The sequence below is a fragment of the Lissotriton vulgaris genome, chromosome 9, assembly GCF_964263255.1.
Source record: "Lissotriton vulgaris chromosome 9, aLisVul1.2, whole genome shotgun sequence".
Taxonomy (NCBI): domain Eukaryota; kingdom Metazoa; phylum Chordata; class Amphibia; order Caudata; family Salamandridae; genus Lissotriton; species Lissotriton vulgaris.
The window spans coordinates 265,420,498-265,442,390 of record NC_141697.1 but is presented as its reverse complement, the minus strand read 5'-3'; the positions used below and the strand labels follow the sequence as shown (position 1 = coordinate 265,442,390).

General features: G+C 42.8%; 1 protein-coding gene across 1 annotated transcript in view; it reads left to right on the top strand.

The window, feature by feature from the left end:
• The window catches only part of TGFB3 (transforming growth factor beta 3), a 137,242-nt gene that overhangs the window by 71,815 nt on the left and 43,534 nt on the right, over window positions 1-21,893 (top strand). Inside the window, exon 3 of the mRNA XM_086937531.1 lies at window positions 15,612-15,741. Within this exon, the coding sequence (XP_086793657.1) occupies window positions 15,612-15,741 (130 nt within the window). The remainder of the gene's footprint in view (window positions 1-15,611; window positions 15,742-21,893) is intronic.

The following is a 21,893-nucleotide window of genomic DNA, read 5'->3' as shown; positions in this document are numbered from 1 at the left end:
CTTTGTCCATCCGATCTCTGCATGGCCTTGTGAACGCTCCCCTCTGTGGACACTGAGCTATGGCCCGGTTGGGTCTGATACTTCTGTTGGAATCTCTGCCTCCAAGAGCTGTGTCTGGCTGTTCCATGCAACCACCCTTTCATTGAGGAGATTGAAGCTCACAGCAGGCATGTCCAGCCCCAAAATTTCTGAACAGGAGGTGGGTGTACAGGTAGGCCCTGTCTCCATAATACAGATACTCGTGCTCTGAACAGTTTTCTTGCAGATTTTAAATGCTCATTTTAAAAACAACGCAGTTCATCATAATTAAGAAGCCAAGTTTTTTTCACAATCACTGAAATTGATAACTGCAGGCGTTGATTAGCATTTATTTGCAAACAGGTTTCGGTATATCAAGCACATCATCAGGGGAATTAAATTTTCGGCCAACACTACAATAATGACCAAGATCATCCACTTGCTAGTCATATTAGTAGATCCCATTTGTATCATCCTAAACATCCATTAAATAGATTTATGTAACGTGAACCGTTGTTTCTTCCCTTCAGGCTGGCGTCCACACTGTCTACCATCCAATACCTGCACATATGCTTTGTGATGCTTTTGCTGCTTTAAAGGTTTTCAATACGCCCTAAGAAGCGTAATTAAAAAGTGAAATTACGCATGCTCACCAGGAAGGGACTCATGGATCAGACAGCCAAATGTTTAAAGGGGCACAGATTTGTAAGCTTTTACTGGTTTCAAATGCCTTCTAGCTGCCCTGTTCCCTCCCTCCAATATCAGATTACTGTCCCTTTGCAATGCTTTCTGGTCTTCTTCCTCCAGGAAATACTTGTATTTTGATTGTGATTTTTATATACATCAAATCCTCTTCTAACATTGACCTAGCAGGGCACAGATTTTTCTAAAGATATTTTATGAACTATGAGGCTGATGTAGTGTTTGGCAGAGAGAGTACTTCATCTCAATAGAAGGTCTGCCCTCCTGGTTTACAGAAGGGCAGACTGTGATCATGTCGGGACAGAAAATACTCCATCTCCGTTGCTGACATATTCCTCTGACGGAGTTGGGGCCATCACAGATTTGGCCATTCGATCACACGCCCAATTTAGAGTGCGCGGTCGAATGGTAAGTTTTTACTCTCTATTACCATAATGAAGAGGTATTAGAAATCTTCCGTGATGTGTGGGGGTCCTTAATTTAACCTTTTTTTTAAAAACAAAAACATGTTAAAAGTTTGAGATACGGTACTGTTATTTTGAATGTTAATACATTGACAGGAATGGATGTGACGGCTGTTCCTGCCAATGTTTAAAGATGCCTGCTGGGCAGACCAATGTTTCTAAATTAATAAAGTGCGGTCACTCCAAACTCTAAATCAAGTCCTATGTCATTCACAAAGTTTGTTCAGAAATTAGGTTATTATCAAACTTTTCTGATGAACAAAGTTAATTCCAAATTATAGTTAGGAACTGTTTTATTTACAATGTTTGGAAACTGAGTTAATACCACATTTTCGTTGTGAATTGTGTTAATCTTTAAATGTCCGTAAGAACTTTAATTTTTTGCAAGGTTTGCCTACGAATTTTGTTAATAGTTTATTAATAATTTTATGTGAAAATGTTTTAAGGACTTGCATTATTTCCTCTTGGTAGCATTAGTATTTACAAAGAAGAGTTGCGGGCCAGCTTCATAAAGGTTTTAGTACTAAGTTCAACGTAAGTGCACACAAAATGTATACAAGGGTGACATATAATTTCTAATTCAAGATTGAGAATCGGTATTGACCGAACTTTATCCTCACAAATGGCATTGGTGAATTTAGTCCTGCCACTGGTTTCTTGAAGATTCTGCATTTTTAGATATAATGTTATCAGTTGTATTGTGAATCACTGAAAAGATGGGTATTTGCACCAAAAGTGAAAATCTATTAGAACAAAGTCTATCGGAACAAATGCCCATCTTTTGTTTCCTGTACTTTTTGTATCGAGCTGTGTGTAGTTTGCCAAGCTATATAATGAACTTGAAATTACCAGAGTTTACTAAGAATACGTTTTAATTGGAAATATAACAGGAATTTTGGTATTTGCTATGTTTGCTTTAGAAAGTTGTCATTTTGAAAGGATGGCTAGGAAATATGCTATTCCGAAAGTGTCCTCAATGTCAAGTGAACGGGGAGGCAATTGGGGGCGGAGTATACAATCAGCCTCCAGCCATGAGTCACTCAAAAATAGGGGAGGTGGGGGTGGAGGTTTAAGACTCTCTGTGGTTTGTATTTGCACAATTGGATTTGAGAACTTTTAAGGGATAGTTTCCCCTTAAAAGAGCTTAGCCATAGTGTATATGCAGGTAAAACTGTTTGTCAAGATTCCAATCCAAACCCTGTGGTTTGGCATTAGACCTCACCAACAAAAAAATATCTTTAGATTATTGTATTTTGTAAACATTGGTGATTGGTGATTTGAAAATCTTTGCAGAAAGCCTCTCCATGTTGGACCTCCAGTAAAAACGTGTTCCACAACCCCTAAGTAGCAACTTCATATATTTTGTATTGAGAATATTGGATCTGATGATCTTTGGAAGTTGGAAGTGTCTCTTTGAAATGTTTAGCCAGTTGGCAGATTGTCTATTTCAAAGCACAGTTTGTCTTTTTTATTCCTAGCTGAGACGTTTTTGGTTTTTGTGTGACATTTATATGTTTGGCATGTGCTTATATGTAAAATTCCATATCCTACATGTGACACTTTCAGAAGTATTTTATCACAAGTGGAGTGAATTGCTTGCCAGAGTATACATTTATATTTTGAGAAATTACCCACTTTTATGAAGTGTCTAGAAAATAAAATGCATTAATATGCTATGCCTCGAACCTACTTTCATTTTGCCTGGAAACATAGAGCATGATTCACAGACTGCATTTTGTAGTAACTTACTCTTTTGAGTAACTGTACTACATTTCTGTATTCACAAACTGCACTTTTGTAATAAAACATAAACAAAATTCTGTTCAGTGACCATTTCATGTAAGACATGTAGATGAGGGAGGCCGGAAAAGCAACCGTGAGAATTTCATTGTCACCTGTCTAGGAACCATTTTCTTATATTGGAAATCGCCAACATAGATCCAGCAAAGCCTGATCCAAGCCAGATTTTCAGGATCACCACTAAATCTGGAAATGAATACCATTGAGATTGAGTGTATTTATATTTATATTATGTGCATATTGTGAAAATCTGGCATGGATCTGGCCCTCTTGTATTCAGCTGTACATCTTTGCTTTGACATACATGGACTGGTTAGGTCAATTTCTTAATCTTTTATTAACCCCCTCATCTAGATTATTAAATGATGCAAAACTAGGATTCTTAAAATTTCATTTAAATTTTTTAGGGTTTCGATTAATTAAAAACGTACGTTTCCTTTCAAATTATAAAGTCTGGACGTTGCTTCTTGTGCCTTTGCTTTGTTGAAGTGTAGGAGTGTACCCTTCCTACTCTCCTGTTCTCAGTGAGAGCTTCCTACCCCCGCCTGCTACGGAAATGAGCGTAACCGTCCTTTCGAAACCTCACGTTCCCTCCATGCAGAAATATTTCATTGAGATTTGGCGGGAGACCTGACAGTGCTTGTTGAACTGTGGTAAACCCTCCTGTGTACTAAAGCCCGACAACATACCTCATATAAACTGGCACAGAATCGAAAACGTTAAACTCTTAATTTTTAGGGGTACTCTCTGGTGGCTAAAAAGAGTTTCCCTTTTCAGAACTTTGCTCTGCTCTCTCCGCTTGCATTATTATCATTATTAGTACAATTTGATATTGCGCACAAATCACCCCGCAGGGGTATCTCGGCTCTTGGTCAAATTCAAGCCTGTGTATGAGATCCAGAACAGTACTGTTTTTAATGATTTCCTGAAGTTGGAGCAGGTAGGACAAGTTAGAAGAGAAAAAAGCAAACTGTTCCATATGGTGGGAGCCACGTAAGAAAGGGCTCTACCACCACATCTGGCACGTCAATAGCAAAGAATCACAAGCTGCTCTGTATCACTGGAACGCACATTTCTAGTGGGAAGATAGCGCTTTAGTTTCTGGCAGAGATATTGGGAACCTTCTCTCTGAAGTGCTTTGTAGGTTAAGCAGCAGATTTCAAAAGTGACTTTTCTTTCCTGGCAGCCAATGCAAAGATTGTAGAAGAGGAGCCGAGGGCGGCTGGGGCTGAATGCAGATCAGCTGTGCAGCCGTGTTTTGCTCCATCTGTAATTGGCTATTAAAGACTCATTGACAGACGCCAATAGCACATTTCCGTAATCCAACCGATTTACCACCAGCGCCTGTACCAAGGTCTTTCTGGCTGTCAGTGGGAGAAATGGCAGGGCTTTCTTTAGTAGGCGTGAAGTGGAAAAGCAAATGCCTGTGGTGGATAGAACCTGCTCCCTAATGTTACGTTCCTGGTCAACCTTAACTCCGAGTTTTTTTGCTACCTTACTGGGAGAAGGGCCCTTGCCTTTCTCTGGAGGCCACCAGTCGGAAGACCACAAGTCTTGGGCTTTTCCAAACAGAATGATTTTTGTTTTACCTGGGTTCAACTGGGGGAACTTATTTAACACCCAGCCTGCAATTGCCTTCATACCAGCCATGAAACGGGCCTTTGCTTTGTCAATGTCTCCCTTGAGAGTAATGACCACTGTCTGGCGTTTTCAAACCCATTTGCTCAGATAACTTTGGCTATGGGTGCCACATGAATGTGAAACAGAGTCGGGCTCAAACAGGACCCCTGCGGCACCCCTATGTTCAGTTAGCTCTTTAGCTAGGCACACCCTTGTACATTGTACATTCTTATTCACTTTTTAGTTTAAAAACACAAGATTGCATTTTGCTTTTTACTGCTGTGTACTAACATTATTGTATGCATTCATTCCTTTGCAAAGAAGCCTTCTTCTCATCCAAACTACTTTGAAAAGCGAGTATTTTAATGGGTGTCCGATTTTTAAAGCTGGAAGACTTTGTAACTTTAGAAGAAGCCAAAAGCCTGCGGTGCTTTCTGTTCCCCGTGGGGATTTGCGTGACCTCTGTAAGCCTTCGTTTTTCTGGCTGGTTCTACAGTTCCCCCAATACTAGTTCTCACTGTCCTGCTAGCTCATATTTTCCATTTTCTTTCCTTGCAACTTTTTTTCTCATCTATCCGTCTAACCTTTTTTTTTATCAAGTTCAAAGCTCGTCCTCGGGGAATGTTTCTTGGCGCCTTTTTGATCTGCCTAGGTTTGTCCTGGCTCAACTACTAAGGTTCAGCTTTACACTCTGTGATTTTTTTCAGTCACTTTGTCCACTTATAATTTTTTTGTAATTTTTAAAAGTAAATGTAGCACAGACGTAGCTTTTGTGGGTAACAGAGCACTTCATGATATAAATACAAATATAAAAAATGAGTAAGGGCGCAGCCATATTTTCCCACTTTGCTCTCACTTCTGCAGCCCACCTTCCGTAAACTCAAACACAAAAATAACTTTACCATATTCTACCACTAAAGACATTTATTGTACTGAAAAAGAAGCTAAACGGCTAATGATAGAGACAGACCACCAGGCCTGATGTCATTCAAGACACAATAGTGCACCAGGCACACATAACAGAGATACATATATTTCCAGTGGAAAACATTCGTAATTAGAGTGGAAAATTCTTTGAGAAAAGGACAGTCTTCAACTTACATTTAAACTGTAATGAAAAAAAAGCTAGCTAGCTGCAAAGCAAGAACATGGTTGTGCCACCCAGGCAGGTCAAAAGAAGACAAATTCTGCTTACTCTGCTTAGATTAATTTCTTTTATCAAGGGGATTGCAAACCAGAGAGGAGAAATTGACCCCTCCTAAAAGCTTTAACGTCTCATCCAAGTAAAGAGAGGGCTTAAGGTGAGAAGCCTTGTATCTGAGGCAAAAGGCCGTAAATTCAGTGTCAGATGCGACCTGCAACCAACGAAGCACCCTGGCCATGGAATAGATGTAATCTATTTACACTGCCCTGTCACACAAACTAGCTCCAGAGTGCTATAATATCTATCATCTGCCGCATAATCTGCAGATTAAAAAGAAACTTCTAGCTCAAACGGTTCAAAAGTTACTAAAAACACAGTGACAGGTGTTGCTGTGTGCTGGAAGGCCGTTTGCAAAACTAAACTGGTAAACTTTCTATTGCTTATTCCTATATTTGGGTGTTAAAGTGATTTTAATGCGGCGCAACCAATGCTCAGACAGTGTTACTAAGTTTAAAAATAACTAATAGTAATCGTGGAGAGGAGTTGGCCTAACGGCTAGGGCAGTCGACCTAGAACCTTGGGAACTGGGTTCGAGTTTCAGCAATGACGCTGAACATCCTGTCATTCTGGGCAAATCACTTGGGGCCAGATGTAGGTAAATCATATTTACCGACTCTGAAATACCGAATTTTACCGATTCGGTATTTCAAAGTCGGTAAATATGAAGGGGGGAGATGTAGGTATTTCCAGATGTGGAAATACCGAATCGTTTGAATTTGGTATTTACCGATTCGGTAATTACCAAATCAGTATTCCCTATTGATTCCTATGGGCTGTGAAGCCCATAGGAATGAATGGGAAATACCGATTCGGTAATTACCGAATCGGTAAATACCGACTTTTGCAAGGGTGCAGGGGGCGTCACTTTGACACCCTCTGGCACCCCAAAAATAGGCATGTGCGCCATGTGGCACACAGACATGCCATAAGGGCTAGCCCTAGGGCATGCACACAAGTGCATGCACACCTGAATTCGGTATTTTAACACCCAATTGGATTGGGTGTTAAAATACCGAATCTGTAGGGCCTTTGGGACTCAGAAGAGTCCCACCTACATCTGAGATTTACAGAATCGGTAAAAATACCGATTCGGTATTTAACAGAATCGATAAATTTACCGAATCGGTGAATTTACCGATTCTGTAAAATAATGCCCCTACATACCATTTCTGAAATACCGGTCGGTAACGGCCGAAAATACCGATTTTCGGCCGTTACCGACCGACCTACATCTGGCCCTTAATCTCCCCGGGCTTAACAAAAATGAATGTGTCCTCATGTAATGCAACTGGTGCTATGTAAAGCGCTCTGATACCCGATTCGGGTCAAGTTCCCACTATATAAAACTCTGTAATAAAAAAACTAAACAATGAAACAATACTATTACAAAATGAGCCGCATTTTACAGCATTATTTGTCTTTTCTTGCCCCATAATTTACTAAAGCCTGCCGCATAATTCAAGTAGGCCTGAAAATACCTCTCAAAGGATGTAAGAAATATGGTGAAAGCCAAACTAGAAGAACATACCTCCCATTAGGCAGGTAGAAAAAAGAAATGCACAACCACATGAAGATCGGCCTCCGGATTGTGTTTGGAGCTATTTTAACAAATGAAGATTATAAGTAATAACTTCTCACTTGCTCGCACCCCCGCATCCATAGCAGCATAGCTGTTGGACGTTCGTTTTCCCACAATGCTGCCAAGACCTGGAACGACCTCCTCCTCCCCCACACATCAGAGGCTCCTCCTCCCTTCTTGAATTCCGCAAGAAGCTGAAGACCTGGCACTTTAATTAACCCTGCATGACAAGCAGTCACAGCCTGTATGCAGGCGCAAACCCCTCACCTGCCCAGCACCTGGATAATCTCTCGGGTGACAAGTGCCCTCTACAAATCCACATAACATAACTTGAACAGGTTTTTCATTATACGGAGACAAAGACAGATTGCATTTAATGGAGAAACACAAAATTTCTCCTCTGAGACTGAGGTGTAGAGACCTAGTCCACTGATCGGACAGACAGCCATCTTTGAGTTACAAGATTTTTGATCATTGAGAAAACCAAAGCAACTCCATTTTGGAAAGATTGGATTGTAAATGAAAGAGGCATGCAGCTCTCAAAGTGACAGAGACACTCTCCCAGAGGCTCATACCAGCAACAAACCATGCATTTGAACACAATGTTTTCCGTATACTACTATATGGAAATTGCCACTGCTAAGGAGCGCCAGGGGCGTTGACCCGCAATGTGTGAGCGAGCTGTCACATACGGGTCAAGTAATGGTCTCTGTATGTTTTGTTTTGCCCCTACCTTTACCTGGTGTGGAGAAGTGCGCTGCTCCCCAGGCATAATGATTGCCAGTCAACCTGCTTGTCCCTGTGAGATGAAGTGCGCATGTCAGTTCGGCTGTTTCTTTCACCACGGCCAACCAGACATGCATACTTCAGCTCTTGCAACTAGCACTGTGTCAGTGAGCCCGGGCAACATAAACACAAACTAAAGGTCTCCCTGTGAGAGTTGTCCCTGCCCGCTCTAACCAATTGGGTGCTGCTGTCGTGCTGTTCACTTATGCAAACAGTATGAAAGCAGCATCGGGATTGGTTTAGATGACGGCCTACGTCTGAGTGCGGCATCCGCACTTGAATTGTGTAGCCAACCAAGCGTGGCACAGGGAGAGCGGGCTATGGAGCGGAACAGCTTAGGCACCTTTTATTTAGGCTGAACGCAGGTAGTAAGGTAAGTTATATAAAACATTGTGGTTGATGCAGTCTGTGCTGCAAGTTGCAACCACGCATGGAACGTGAAATGCCCCGCTACTTTCAAAAGTCACCAGCCGCCGCTGGTTTGACCCCCTCAAGTGATCTATAGGTAGAGGGTAAAAAGTTGGAGGAAGACTTTCATAAAGCACTATTGACGTATGGAAAGCAAATCGCTCTATTTTGCAAATTGAGTGGAATTTGATTGGGAAGGCATAGGTAGGAGTAGGTGAAAGAAATACGCCCTAGTTCAAAGAAGAAATAATGATAGTAAGCCAATGCTTTTGTTCAGTAAATAACAACTAAGTGTTTGACAGCAGAAAAGGGATCATCAATACAGTCTGAAGAGTGCCTAGACTGAACAAGCCTTTGCAAAGAAAGCTTTGTGACAGAAGAAAAAGAGTACCAAATAGTGACGGAATGAGTGAACCAACTCTAGAGGTGCTCTGGTGAATTAGACTCCGGATTCAGAATTTAGAATTTATTAGTCATTCTGGTGAAAAAAAATAGGGAATATTAGAAACAATTCCAAAGTATTGGCAAGTGAGATGAACAACACTATATTGAACAAAGTGACATTTTGCATCCAGATCTGCCTCAACTCCAAAGATACTAAGTGGTAGCACAATCGCTTTGTAGAAAGAAGCGAATACAGAACAACTCCATGAAAGCATGGGTTTGGGTGGACGGAAAATACTGCCCATCTATCTTTACATTTTGCCATCCTCACCCACTATGCAAAGACAAAACTACATTTACAGGACCTTAAACTCCATGCTCACTAATGGCTGGCAACATGAGGACCTTTTACAGACTGCCCAACTAGCCCTTAACAATGAAGTTAGCATAATAACTCCCCACAAAACATTGGGCAGTTTGCCCCGCGCATAGATAAAGCATGAGAGAGGACAGGCCACAGATACTCCTCCTAGTTTATGGAATATGGGGCTGTACTAACAATCACTGAATTGCACAAGAAATTCGACATCCCAGACAAAAACCTCCTGTAAATACCTCCAAATTGGGCTTGGTCAACAGCCACCACTGCAGGGTTAGAGAGAAGCGAATTTGCTATGAACGCAATAACACTATAACAAGATTAATGGAACAAATGCAAAAGGGTAACACCTTGAAACCTTTGCTGTACAGGTGCTACTAAGAGGTGTTGCAGGCAGATGCAGTACAAGTCCTATCAAAGTGTAGACCCAAGTGGGTGGAACAGATGGTCAACTCAATCCCTGAGGAGAACCAGGACCAGTGCTTTTAGACGATCCTTATAGCGTCTAGTTCACCTTCATGGAAAGGATTACAATCAAAAGAGGTCCCCACACAGACCAAACCTTGGGGAGTCTGGGTGAGCAAACGCTAGCGGGGATGTTTCAGGGAGAACGCATACTGGCACGTATTATTGGCATGCCCAGTTATAGTTACATTTCGGCACAATGAGATACAAACTCTCCAGGATGAACCTTCCCGCTTTCTATTCAGATCTCAAACACTAGTAGATCTTAATCATGAAGGGAAATAATTACTCTGCATGCTTGTGGCTTTGGCTAGTAAATGTTCAACCACAAAATGGCTACCTATTGAGGCCCCCTCTCTCAAGAAATGGGGGAGCAAAATTAAAGATACTAGAGAGATCAGCACATGCCAACCGCTTGACATCTCAGCTTTTTGTGAAAAGATGACCCACATATCTCACCAAGGCCATGTTGACCGTGAATTGCCCTGCCCTCTTTCTTGGGAGCCAACTGCACGTGTGGGAGATCACCAAATCACATCTAAGATCCCACCTTCAAGAGATATCCCAAAGTACGTGGAACAAAAAAGGATAGCTAGTTTAAGTTACACAGCGGTCAGAGGCAGAGGAACTTTAGTGCCCGAAAGGGACCATAAGGTATCACCTGGCATGCTAGCAATGGATGGCCCTGGATCTTTCATCTATGTCACACTAGGTTCACCCACAGTGATGTAAAGATTATATGCAACAATAATGCAGCAGCTTGTAAGTTGTTCATGCTGTTGACCATGTTGACAGTTTTTTATATTCCCTACTTTTACCTTCCTCTGCGCCTCCTAAATTATAAGAACAAGGAGCAGACAGCTTGAACTGTGCCCAACTATTGCATTATGACTGCTAAGTTCCTGGACCTTACTGCAAGCATTATTCATTTTTTAAGGATATGTATGACTAATTCTGGTTTGTTTATCTGCTGCATTTAAAAAATAGACATCTTGCTTCACTGAAAAATCCAGGCTCCATTAGCTTCTGCAGAGATCCTAGAAAGAGAGTTACTTCCACTGCAACGTGGCAGAGGGGTGTCAGATTGTATCATTACAGGGCTGATGTTACCCGAACAATCCTGTCAAGAGATCTTACCATGTCTGTTTGATGCCCCTGCGCTTCATGGAACAGTGCGGATAATGTGACCTCTGAAGGTACACATGGTGAGCACGAGGTGCTCTGCAGGTACTTCTGAAGTTACTAACAGACATCTCTTGATACCATACTACAATAAGCGGTTCTGATCACTGGTCAGTTTCAGCCATACCACAATAAGTCTGTCCATTGAATGAGGCAGGAGCGCCACCACACTAGTTTGTAGGAGGATCCCTCAGTCTGGACGAAAGAGCTGTGACAGTCAGTAACTTGTCAGCAAGCTTGGAATGTGACTGACTCTTCCCTAGCTCTACCGTCCTCTCACAGGCACGGCCAATCATACAGAATCACATTTCTGTAACAAATAGTCCACCTCGGGAGAAAGTCTAGTGCCAGAATTGGACAGACTCTAGTATGGGCAGTTCTCTCGGGTCCATTAGAAAGCCTTTGGCAGTGTTTGGGAAAACCCTAGATTTATTTCCGCCTTATCGGTTCAATTTGGCAATGGGGATTTTTCTTTGTAATTTATGCGCTAATACATCATCTGAACAAGAAAGATTGTAGGTGTGTCATGGAGGCAGCGAAGCAGGGCACGTAGGAATGCCTTTCTACTGGCTGCAATGCTTTCTCCAGGCTTCTACACATTTTAGAGAGAAAAGAAAACGATTTCAGTGGAAGATTTTATTTAATTTCAATTACGTTATCTTTATGTGTGGAATGTTTGTGTTGTTTTCAGTAGAGCGGTATGTACTTGCTTTAACTACCCTTTGTGTGTGTGTGTGTGTACCTATACATATATATATATATATATTTGTTGAGTCGGCATGCAGGTCGCCGACTAACGGTACACCCTCTCGGTCTGGTGCGCCGTGTGAAGACCAGCAAAGGACACTTGCATGAACTGCAAATAACACGGAGCCCCCCCTAGCGGCGTTGACTGCCAGTCAGGCATGTCAAGGCTTCAATGGGGAGAGAGGAGGCGAGGCTGTTCGCCTGAATAAGGAGCATGGGTAAAGACTTTTGGCTTCCTGCTGGGCACTCGAGCTGGACTGCGGCCCATTTCCTAAATGATGGACACCACTTGGTGGGGAGATCGCGCTGTCACTGCACAGACGCTCCATTTGGACTACATTGACCAGCATTCATCTGCCTGGCAGGGGGTAAGCGCGAGTGGCCAGCGCAACACCCACTGGAGGAGGAGCATGACATCGTTACAAAAGGGAGCGGTTTCCATTCAGCTGCACCTGGTTTGCCATCAACAGAGAGCGCGGAGCCCCTGGAACAAGGCACTGATGAGAGCCACTGGCTGGCTTGAAACGTGTCTGCCAAAGCGTTTCAAGGGACTGCAAGCGCCACGCGCATGAATTTCATTAAAGCTTTTACCCTTCGCTCCAGAGTGTGCCGTACCTTTTTCTACTTTGGAGGAGGCGCTGGTTCTGATATATATATATATATATATATATATAAAGGTCATTATGGTTTTCTACTAAGATCTCACACTTAGGGGGTCATTAGGATGGCGGACGGACCTGCGTCCGTCCGCCACCCCGAGGTAGAGGGACCGTCCGCAGGGGCAACGGTGGTCCCTACATGCAAATGAGGTTGTGATCGCCACCCTGGCGGTCACATCCCGTATCTTTAACCTTGCGACGGGTGCTGCTTGAAGCAGCAACCGCCGCAAGGTTAAAAATGCATGTATTGCATTTACATGCACAAAGCTGCAGGCACCGCGCGGTGCCTGCCGCTTTGTTCATGTAAATGCAAGGGGGTACCATAGGTACCCCCCATGTGCACCCCCCACCCCCTGACACCCTGGGGGCCCGCAACGGGCCCCCAAACTGAAAAGACCACATGCTTTACCACGGCGGAAAAGCCGCCGTTGAAAAGCATGTTTCCCCATGCATCCTAATATGGCTGGCAGTGTCTGATAGACACCACCACCATATTAGAGCTTTTCCGTCGCGGGACCGCGGCGGAAAAGCTGCAGACGGTCTTCCCGACCCCCCTGCCATCCTAATCTGGCGGGGTCTGCTCTATCACTGCAGCGGTAAATCCGCATCCTCCGGGCCGGATGTGGCTTCCGCCGGCCCGGAGGATGCGGATTCACCGCAATCCTAATCGGCCCCTTAATTAGGTTACAAAAACCCTTGTACATTTTCCATAAAAACTTTAGGTAAAGTGTCACTAATGTTATAGCCCATAAGCCAAGAGACATTCAAATTCACAACCATCACCTCATGCACTGTTCATGACATCTCAAATTTCATCAATGGAGTTTCATTTAGGGCATTATGCACATGTTGCCCAGTCTGTACTCACACATTATAAGAAGCTTGCCTATGGACATGAACTATGCCCTGCAAGAGAATAGGTAATACAGGAGAAGACCTGGAGGTTAGCCCGCAGTGTGACATGCTCGGGGTATGCCTTGCTTAGCATCAACGTTGACAAGGGCATTAAAAGGCATTGTTTGTAGCTATGTGCATACTGTTGCATTGACAGGGCACATACTTAGATTACACTTTGTTTATGATACGTACAGGCACATTATGCATATCTGGGGACTCCTCTACAAAGGGGCCTATGGCTTTCAGGTTATAGCCTGCAGACATTTCCATCATATAACGCACAAAGGGTATGGCTAACCGCCATTCACTATGCCGCTACATACAAGTGCATGCAGGGCAAATCTTGCAGCCTTACTGCTTCATACTTGCAACATCTTCTGCACAACTCTTTAAACGACCCTGCATGTCACCTGCATTACTATATATGTAGCAAACAATGGTGTGTAATGAACACAGCATCATTAGCTACTATAATGTGATGAGGGACAATCCACCAGGAAATTCACTAAATGCTACAAAGACCATCAACACAAATCTGAGATTCATGGCATATTATGTGCCTACATATACCCAGGTTGGAGTGATGAATACTCTCCTTCAACTCCTTTGTACCACTGTCTCATTGAGACACCTGATAAACTTTCAAATTTCCACCCACACCAATTACATCACATTCTGTGTGACCACTTACCAACCCAACAACATACACTGAAGCATAACTATAGACATACTGTTTGCAGAAGTAAATCTCAAGCAACAAGTACCCATATAAACGCCACAATAGGGCCCACAAAATCATCTAGAGCTACACCAAAAGGGAATTCTCATTCCCAAGCATGCCTACACTTATGCAATTGAGCAAATCAGGGAGAGAACACCAAGCTAGAGTTATAAAATACCTGCAATACTTCAAAGGAACACTTCTGTCAAATTTTAAGCCATAGACCTCAAATCCTGAGGGACGACTTCTGGCGCCACACCCACCAGTGGACATAGAGGCAAAGGTTGTCAAGTCATACATGGGAAGGCAGGAAGTCATGCGTGTGTTTAATGATATGTCTTGTTTTGCACAATTGTTATGTCCTATTCCTACCAGACAGTCAGAGAGACCTACCCATCAGAAAATATCCCTTTTTTCTAGCCTTGCTCTCCATGTTGTGCTTAGACCCCCCCCCCCCCCCCCCCCCCCCCCATTGTTCCCAGTTCTGGAGCAGGCTGATTTGAACCGCAGCTCCTCCGCTAAGGCGGAGGATCACCTCCCCATTGCTCTTTGAGCATTGGAAAAAGGACAAATAAAATAATAACAACACAATTTCTTTATCATTCTATTTTTCCGAGGAAGTTTTATGGGGCGGGGCAGGGCTGGGCTGTCATCACAGCTAGCAAGGGAAGGAGTGATTGGGGCCTTTAAGTTCGCACGACAGTTTGACCGGTCATCTTTTGCCAGCCAAACAGTCAGGCGCACTTAGTATGTTCTCTACTGGGCTGCAATGCACAGCCTGGGTGGAGAACACTCACAGGCTCCCACTCTCTGTCTGAGCGCCGAATCATGGTGCTCAGACCAATCATGACGCTGCTGTCATACTGGTGACAGCAGCATTGTAATTGGCTTAGGGCAGCCTGTGTGCTACTTGCTTCCGGTTCAGGAGGAACAGAAGAGGATGGAGGAGAGGTGGCACCACTGGGTGATTTCATATGTGGTAGATAAAACACAAGAATTTTCGCCCTGCCCCATTTACGAACTGAAAATTAACCTTCTCAGATTTAAAGTACTTGGATGTTCCTTGTCAATCAAAACTGACATTTCAGCAGAAACAGACATCACATTTTATTCATGTAGATGTTGACTCTTAGTCAACACGTAGAAACTCATCGAAACCAGCAACAGTGAGTTATGATAATTGTTCCTTACACTTTGTGCTACTAGGAAAAGAATAGCCTCTTCACAGTTATAGTGGGCGGTTTCTCAGGAAAATCCATAGGAAATCAAAGAGACCTCTAGAAAGAGTGGCGTGCATGCCGCAACATGCATTGGGACAGTAGGAAGAGAACATGGCTGACACTCCCCTCCATCATTGACTCAGACATAGTCTGGAAAATCATGAATCGGGGCGCAAGGTTGCTACGTTTTGTTTTGCAATGTTTTCTCCTCTGTCAGCTGATGCTATATTGCCAATATCTAAGGCAAGGCTTGAGGACATGATCACACATATGGTTCTAAGTTCATCTAACTTCAAATTTGTATGTGACGTTTTTGAGAACTGAAGTCCACCGAGGGCTCACAATGTATAAATGTGTGATTCTTATCCTTCCGCAGATCCTGCGCCCGGATGAGCACATTGCCAAACAACGCTTCATCAGCGGGAGAGGTGTGCTGACCAAGGGCATAGCGGAGTGGCTGTCATTTGATGTGACAGAGAATGTTCGGGAGTGGCTGACCCGCAGAGGTATAGTGTGTTCACATAACTCTTCTCTTCCCACAGCATCTCTCTGACAGTCAGACATGGTGATGAAATTGCTCTATATGATAGTTTCATGTATTGCTCTGGTTCTAAATGTAAGAAAAATTAAAGGGACCCCTTGTGCCAGACCAGGGGAGTAGGGTGCTACTGGCAGGTAGAAATAAATGTCCCTTGGTGGAAAATTATACAATCGCTAGATAGAACAGTGGGTCTCAAAGTAATAGGTTAGATCATTAAAGGTTGTACATACAACTTTTACAAATGTGAATTATATATTACAATATATTTTTTATTAAAAAACAGCAGATATTGCAGTTAAAAAACACTGTAAAAATGATTACACTAACATCAAAGTCAAATTTATATATCATTAAAACCATATATTCCATACACAGAGAACCTATGATTCACTATAGGAGTGATTGCAGAAGCATTGATACCAGATTCATTTACAAGTGAGATTATGTATCCTATCCAACAAACTGTCAGTAATATGAAATAAGGATTGAGACCAAAGGCAAACAAACAGTGCCAATAAAGAGAAATTTATATTTGTCTTGATAAAGATGGGATATCAATAGAACCATCGAAACACGTCGACGCTTCACTCAACACAATCCGTGGAATTAGCTTATCCTGTAGTTAAGAATAATAGATTGTATCCAGAACTAGCTATTGAATTGTTCAGACCGGATGTGTTCCTAGATGACAAAATGTACTGTCTGTATTTGTCTCTCTGTTGATTGTTTGTCGGTAAACACAATTAGAAAAATATGATTTTTAGGTTTGTTGGATAGGATACATAATCTCAATTGTATATGAATCTGGTATCAATGCTTCTGCAATCACTCCTATAGTGAATCATAGGTTCTCTGTGTATGGAATATATTATTTTAATGATATATGAATTTGACTTTGATGTTAGTGTAATCCTTTTTACTGTGTTTTTTTATTGCAATACTAGCAGCCCGTCCTGACGTTGTTTGGGTATGAATTGCTGCCGGCCAGTAGTATATTGTTTTGTAGGATTCGTTTTGATAGCATTTCTTATCTGTGACAGGCCTGTGAAACGCTCCGATTCACAGTGCACTGCTGATTCACTTAAGAGTGTGCTTTCAGTAGTGTGTGAACTCGAGTTTCCCTACTTTATTTTTACTTGCAATATTATATAGCGCAAACTCGACAACATGGCATGAGCACAATTTACATTACAGAAGAATACATTCATTTGTGGTAGGCACAGGGAGACAAAGCGATTTGCCTGGAATCACAGGATGTTGAGCTGATGCTGAGATTCGAACGTAGCTCCCCAGCTCTACAGTTCGCAATTCTAGAACTTGTGGCGGGAGGTGTGTCCAAAAGTGTATGTCGGTGCTGGCCATCAATGAGAGAGACCTGTGCATTTTTCAAATGGGTGGTGAAAATATATGAGTATGTTGCTGGAGATGTGGGCCGCCGTGCCACCAATGTACTTACCGGGGGAGGGTAAACACCCATTATTCCGCAACTTTAATTTCCGCATACCATCACTCCGCATACTTTCATTACGAAAGTACCATGACTCCGCCATGCCATTATAACGCATGGCATTACATTTTATATGCTTTTACCACGCATACATTTACAATGAAATTCGTTGTAAATGCATGAATGGTAAAAGCATGTTTTTTTTAATGTTTGGATAAGGTAAGTATGGGTATAGGGGTATATGTTTTGGGGTACTGAGGTATATGTTTTGGGGTGTTTGGGTATTTTAAGGGTTCAGATATAGTTTTGGGTTATGGGGTACAGGGGTAGTTTTCCGTCTTGTTTTTCCTTGACCCTCGGAGATGTTTAGTTTTTCCTATAGGTATCTAGGAAGACCTGAATGAACAGTTTTATACATTATTCGGGCAGAGATGAATGATCCTTGAGGAACCCCACAATACAAGAAATTATGTGATGATTTTACTGGGCCAAGTTTTCTGAATTCCAATCTAGCTGTAAGGAACGTATTGAACAGATTAAGTGCCGTTGATGTTATGCTCATTCTGGTTGAGAAAGTGTTATGCAACGGTTTCATGTTTTATAGAGTGAAATGCTGCTGCTATTACATCACTTACTGCCAGATTGCTCCTTATTCTAGAATTCAGAGGCAGTCATCTACAATGTGATGAGTTGCGTATCTGCACTGTGCTTGTTTACATTTAGGATGTTATTACTGGTTATGGGTATTGTGAGCGTTTAGAGGTTGAAAAGATCTTTCAGGTATAGATGGAAGAGTTATCTATGATCCAACTCATCATGTTTTTTTTTATTGCAAAGAAGTTTGTTATTTTTAAAGCTTTTTCTTCGAACTTGGAATTTTAGATTGTTTGATTGGGTTGGCAACAAATTTTAAGGTTTGGAAGATAATTTTGGGTCCGTCATTTGCGTCTTTATTCTTATTATAGAAGTAGTTATTTTTCAACCTGAGCACTAATGCCCACATGCATCAAGGGTTTTTACATTCGCAAACGGTGTGAATCGCAAAATTCGTCCGTTTGCGAATGCAAATCCCGTTTTTGGGATGCATGAAGCTTTTTGCTCTTTTCGCAATTTAAGAAATCGCAATTTTTCTAGCGATTTCTCAAACCGGCGGTGGCATCAAAATGCTAATTAGTGATTTTAAAATCTGAAAAAGCTTAGCCCTCCTTACAGAAGATCAAGAAACTTTCCTTGCCATAACTATCCAAAGCAAGCAGTCCTATCAATACATCCTACAATACTTTATTAACAGGATGTTACTGTAAACAGAAACTCAAGGCAAAATCTCATTGACAAATTAAATCCTAGTACCACAGTTGTGAATGTGTCTTAGATTTGAAGGAATACGGCATCGAAAGAGACCCCCGGATAGTCACAACAGCTCTCTATGTCAGAGCAACAAACAGCTGTACTAATTCACATATGAGTAATTTTGGAATACCGATCAAGTGATTTATATAGCAACAATTATCTCATTTCAAGCTTCTAATTTTTGGCAGACATGTGAACTGAGGCACGGCGGGTTGACGTGACTTGCCCAAGAAGCCATAATGTGGTTAAGTGAGAAAGCCAGGATAGGGGTTTATGGCTCCCAGAGGCCCTGTCGATAGTTTAGCTGCTTGGTAACCTCCCTTGCATACGTATCGTGAACATTTGCCAACCAGTTTCTCCATTTGTCTATTCCAACCATCTCGCTAAATAGAATATTTCCCTCTATGCAACTATAGGGATGTATGTAGTAGACCCTTGCCACTAGGCAGCAGTGGGGGAATACATTTGGACTGGAAGGAGTATTGCCAGGAGGCAGAACCCAAGAAGGGAGGGTAGATGATGGACTTTCCTAGGGTGTTCCGGGTGAGCAAGTATGAAGAGATACAGTGACAAAAGGGGGCTGGGCGATTGTCCAGGTGGTAGGGCATCAGGGGGCAGGGGAAGGGTGGGTCATCTTCTGCATATCTTCTGCTTGCGCCTTAGCAGCAGAATAATGATATGGCGATGAGGTGCTATTTGAAGAGTACAGATTTCATTTCCATCTTAAAGTGGAGGAAGAGTGAGTATGCGTAACAGATTTCAGACGCAGTGAAATTTTAGACCATAGCAGAAGATCTGGTATCTGGATTTCTCTTTTCTAGCGTGTATGGTCTGTAGTTTGATAGTGCTGTGAGCTTTGCACATCTTTCGGAGGTACTAGTCTTAGATTCCAGTTAGGGTGGGGAGCTGCTGTTGACTGCCTTGATGACTATTTAGCAAGTCTCTAAGTTGATACGAGCTCTAAGAGGTTGCCTTGCAGAGAACCGTGTTCTGTTTTTGTTATTTGTGGCTAAATCAAAAGATATCAATATGTGACATGGGTTAATATAATTTTCCGATTTTCTTATAATTCCTGTTTACCATGTTAATGGAAATAGGAAAGAGCCCGGTCTACAATGTAAGAGGGCAAGACCCCTCTAACATACTTCCATAAATGTGTCGAAAACAAACCTATATTGCGCTTATTTACATAGTCGGTACTTGTCTTAAAATTTTGACATGGATCCAGCCCTCCTGGACTTACGACGGACTTTGTAGTTACCTGAATATTTGAAAATGGGATGCACATGAAGTTAAGCTAACCAGGCTGGAGCCTTAAGTCCTGATGTAGAGTTTGGCGTGCGGGTACTCTGTCACAAACTTGAAGGATGTCCTGTCCGCCTTATTACTCATACCATGGACTAGAATGCACTTATAATATGGCGGAAAGGGCATTGGCCATGTTTTGAAAGAGTATCACGTCCGCCAAACTGTAAATAAGTCTCTTAGTCATTAAGTCCACTAATGATGAACATATTTGTAATATTTATGTAAATAAGGCGTTCCTTAAAAAAAAAATTGTGGTCCACTGCCATTTTTTGCAAATGTAAAACAGTGGGCATCAAAAACAAACTCCTGTCTCTTCATCAAATGGCTGAAACTTTAAGCATGTTCATAAATCTCTTCTCTCCATGCAAAGAAAATATAAAAATGTCCAGATGTTAGGAAACCACCCTAAACAGAAATTGCAAACCACTGCAACAGCAGGATTCTCTTCCAGGGGATCCTCATCAATAGTCATAAGCACTGAATATTCCCGCCCATGTGCGGGACCCCGGAAACAATATAAAAATATATATGTAAAAACACATATATCTAGCTCCACATATATGTACGTACATATATTATTTTTCTCATACCAATGCAGCCCCAAAAGGAGGCTAACACAATGTAAAACCTTGTACATGTACTGCAATTATAAAGGAAACAAAGAACACATTAAATCAAATATCCTTTGAATTTTGTGTTTTAATGAGTAAAACCACTCATAACTCCTGAAAATTGCTCATAAAAAGACATTGTTAGCCTCAGGCTGCATTGATAAGCAATAACATAGAAAATGAAAGCATTTTCAACAAAAACTGGCACTGTGCCTTTAAGGCGGCCCTGACCCCAGGCCTCCCATCATGCCTCAGGGGTGACAGTTAGGTCAGTTGTTCTTTCCGGCTCCTTCTGTCAGGACCCTGGTTAACAGCTCCCACTTTTTTTTGACTTTGTCAGAATTACTTGGTGTTTTCTTCAATTGTTTGATCTTACTCGACGGGTTTTTACCCTAGAGAGATAGTTCTACCTTTTTTTTGGGCTCAAGAAAGGTTAATTTTTTGTCACAATGCCTAAGGCTCTTTTTGACCCTGCCCTGCCTGTGGGCATAAGAAGGCTTGGTCAGATACACATCCAGTGTGTATTCGCTGTCTACCTGACTCTCATGAGGTAGCATCTTGTGTCCACTGACAGTCCTTGTCATCCAGAACTATCAAGGACAGAGAAAGAAGCAGGATTTATGGACTTTCTGAGAGAGGTAGGTCTCCAAAGAGACTTAAGAAGCGGTCGACGTCGACAAAAGTCCCGACCTGCTCTCCTTCGGCGTCTGGATCGGCGTCGAAGTCTCCAACGACGAAGAAGGTGAAGTCTTCAGCGTCAAGAGTCAAGGAAACTCCGTTGCCGTCAACCGGGTGACGTGCAGCGTCGAGAGAGAGGTCACCGTTGAAGCAGGGCGGCTCAACATCGAGACCTCAGTCGTCGAAGGCTCAGGTACAGTCTTTGACGTCGAAGCCTCCGCCGTCGCCTAGTCATCGGCGCTCGGCGTCGAGGCAGCCTCCGTCGGCGATCGACGCTCGACGTTGAGGCACCCTCTGTTGTCGCCAGGTCATCGGCGTTCGACGCCGAAGAAGCGATCGACCTTGAAGCATCCTCTGTCGTCGCCAGGTCATCGCCGATCGACGTTGAGGAATTCTCCGTCGACGACCCATCGGCACTCGACGTCGAGGCATTCATCATCGTCGAAGGACCATGGTAGTTCGACGTCGAAGCTTCCTCCGTCGGCGTCACACCATCGACGCTCGACGTCGAGGCATTCACAATCGTCGGCATGACATCGACACTTGGCATCGAGAGATGAACAACGTTTGACGTTGTAAAAGCCTTTATGGACTTCACCTCCTCGGAAGTCGACGTCGAGGCATGGGACTCCAGTGGTTCAGCCTCAACCAGTGGCGCAGCAGTCTCTGAGGTCTTCTGGATCCGCTTCAGCTGCGGAGGATGACCAGGGCTCGCAAGTGAGT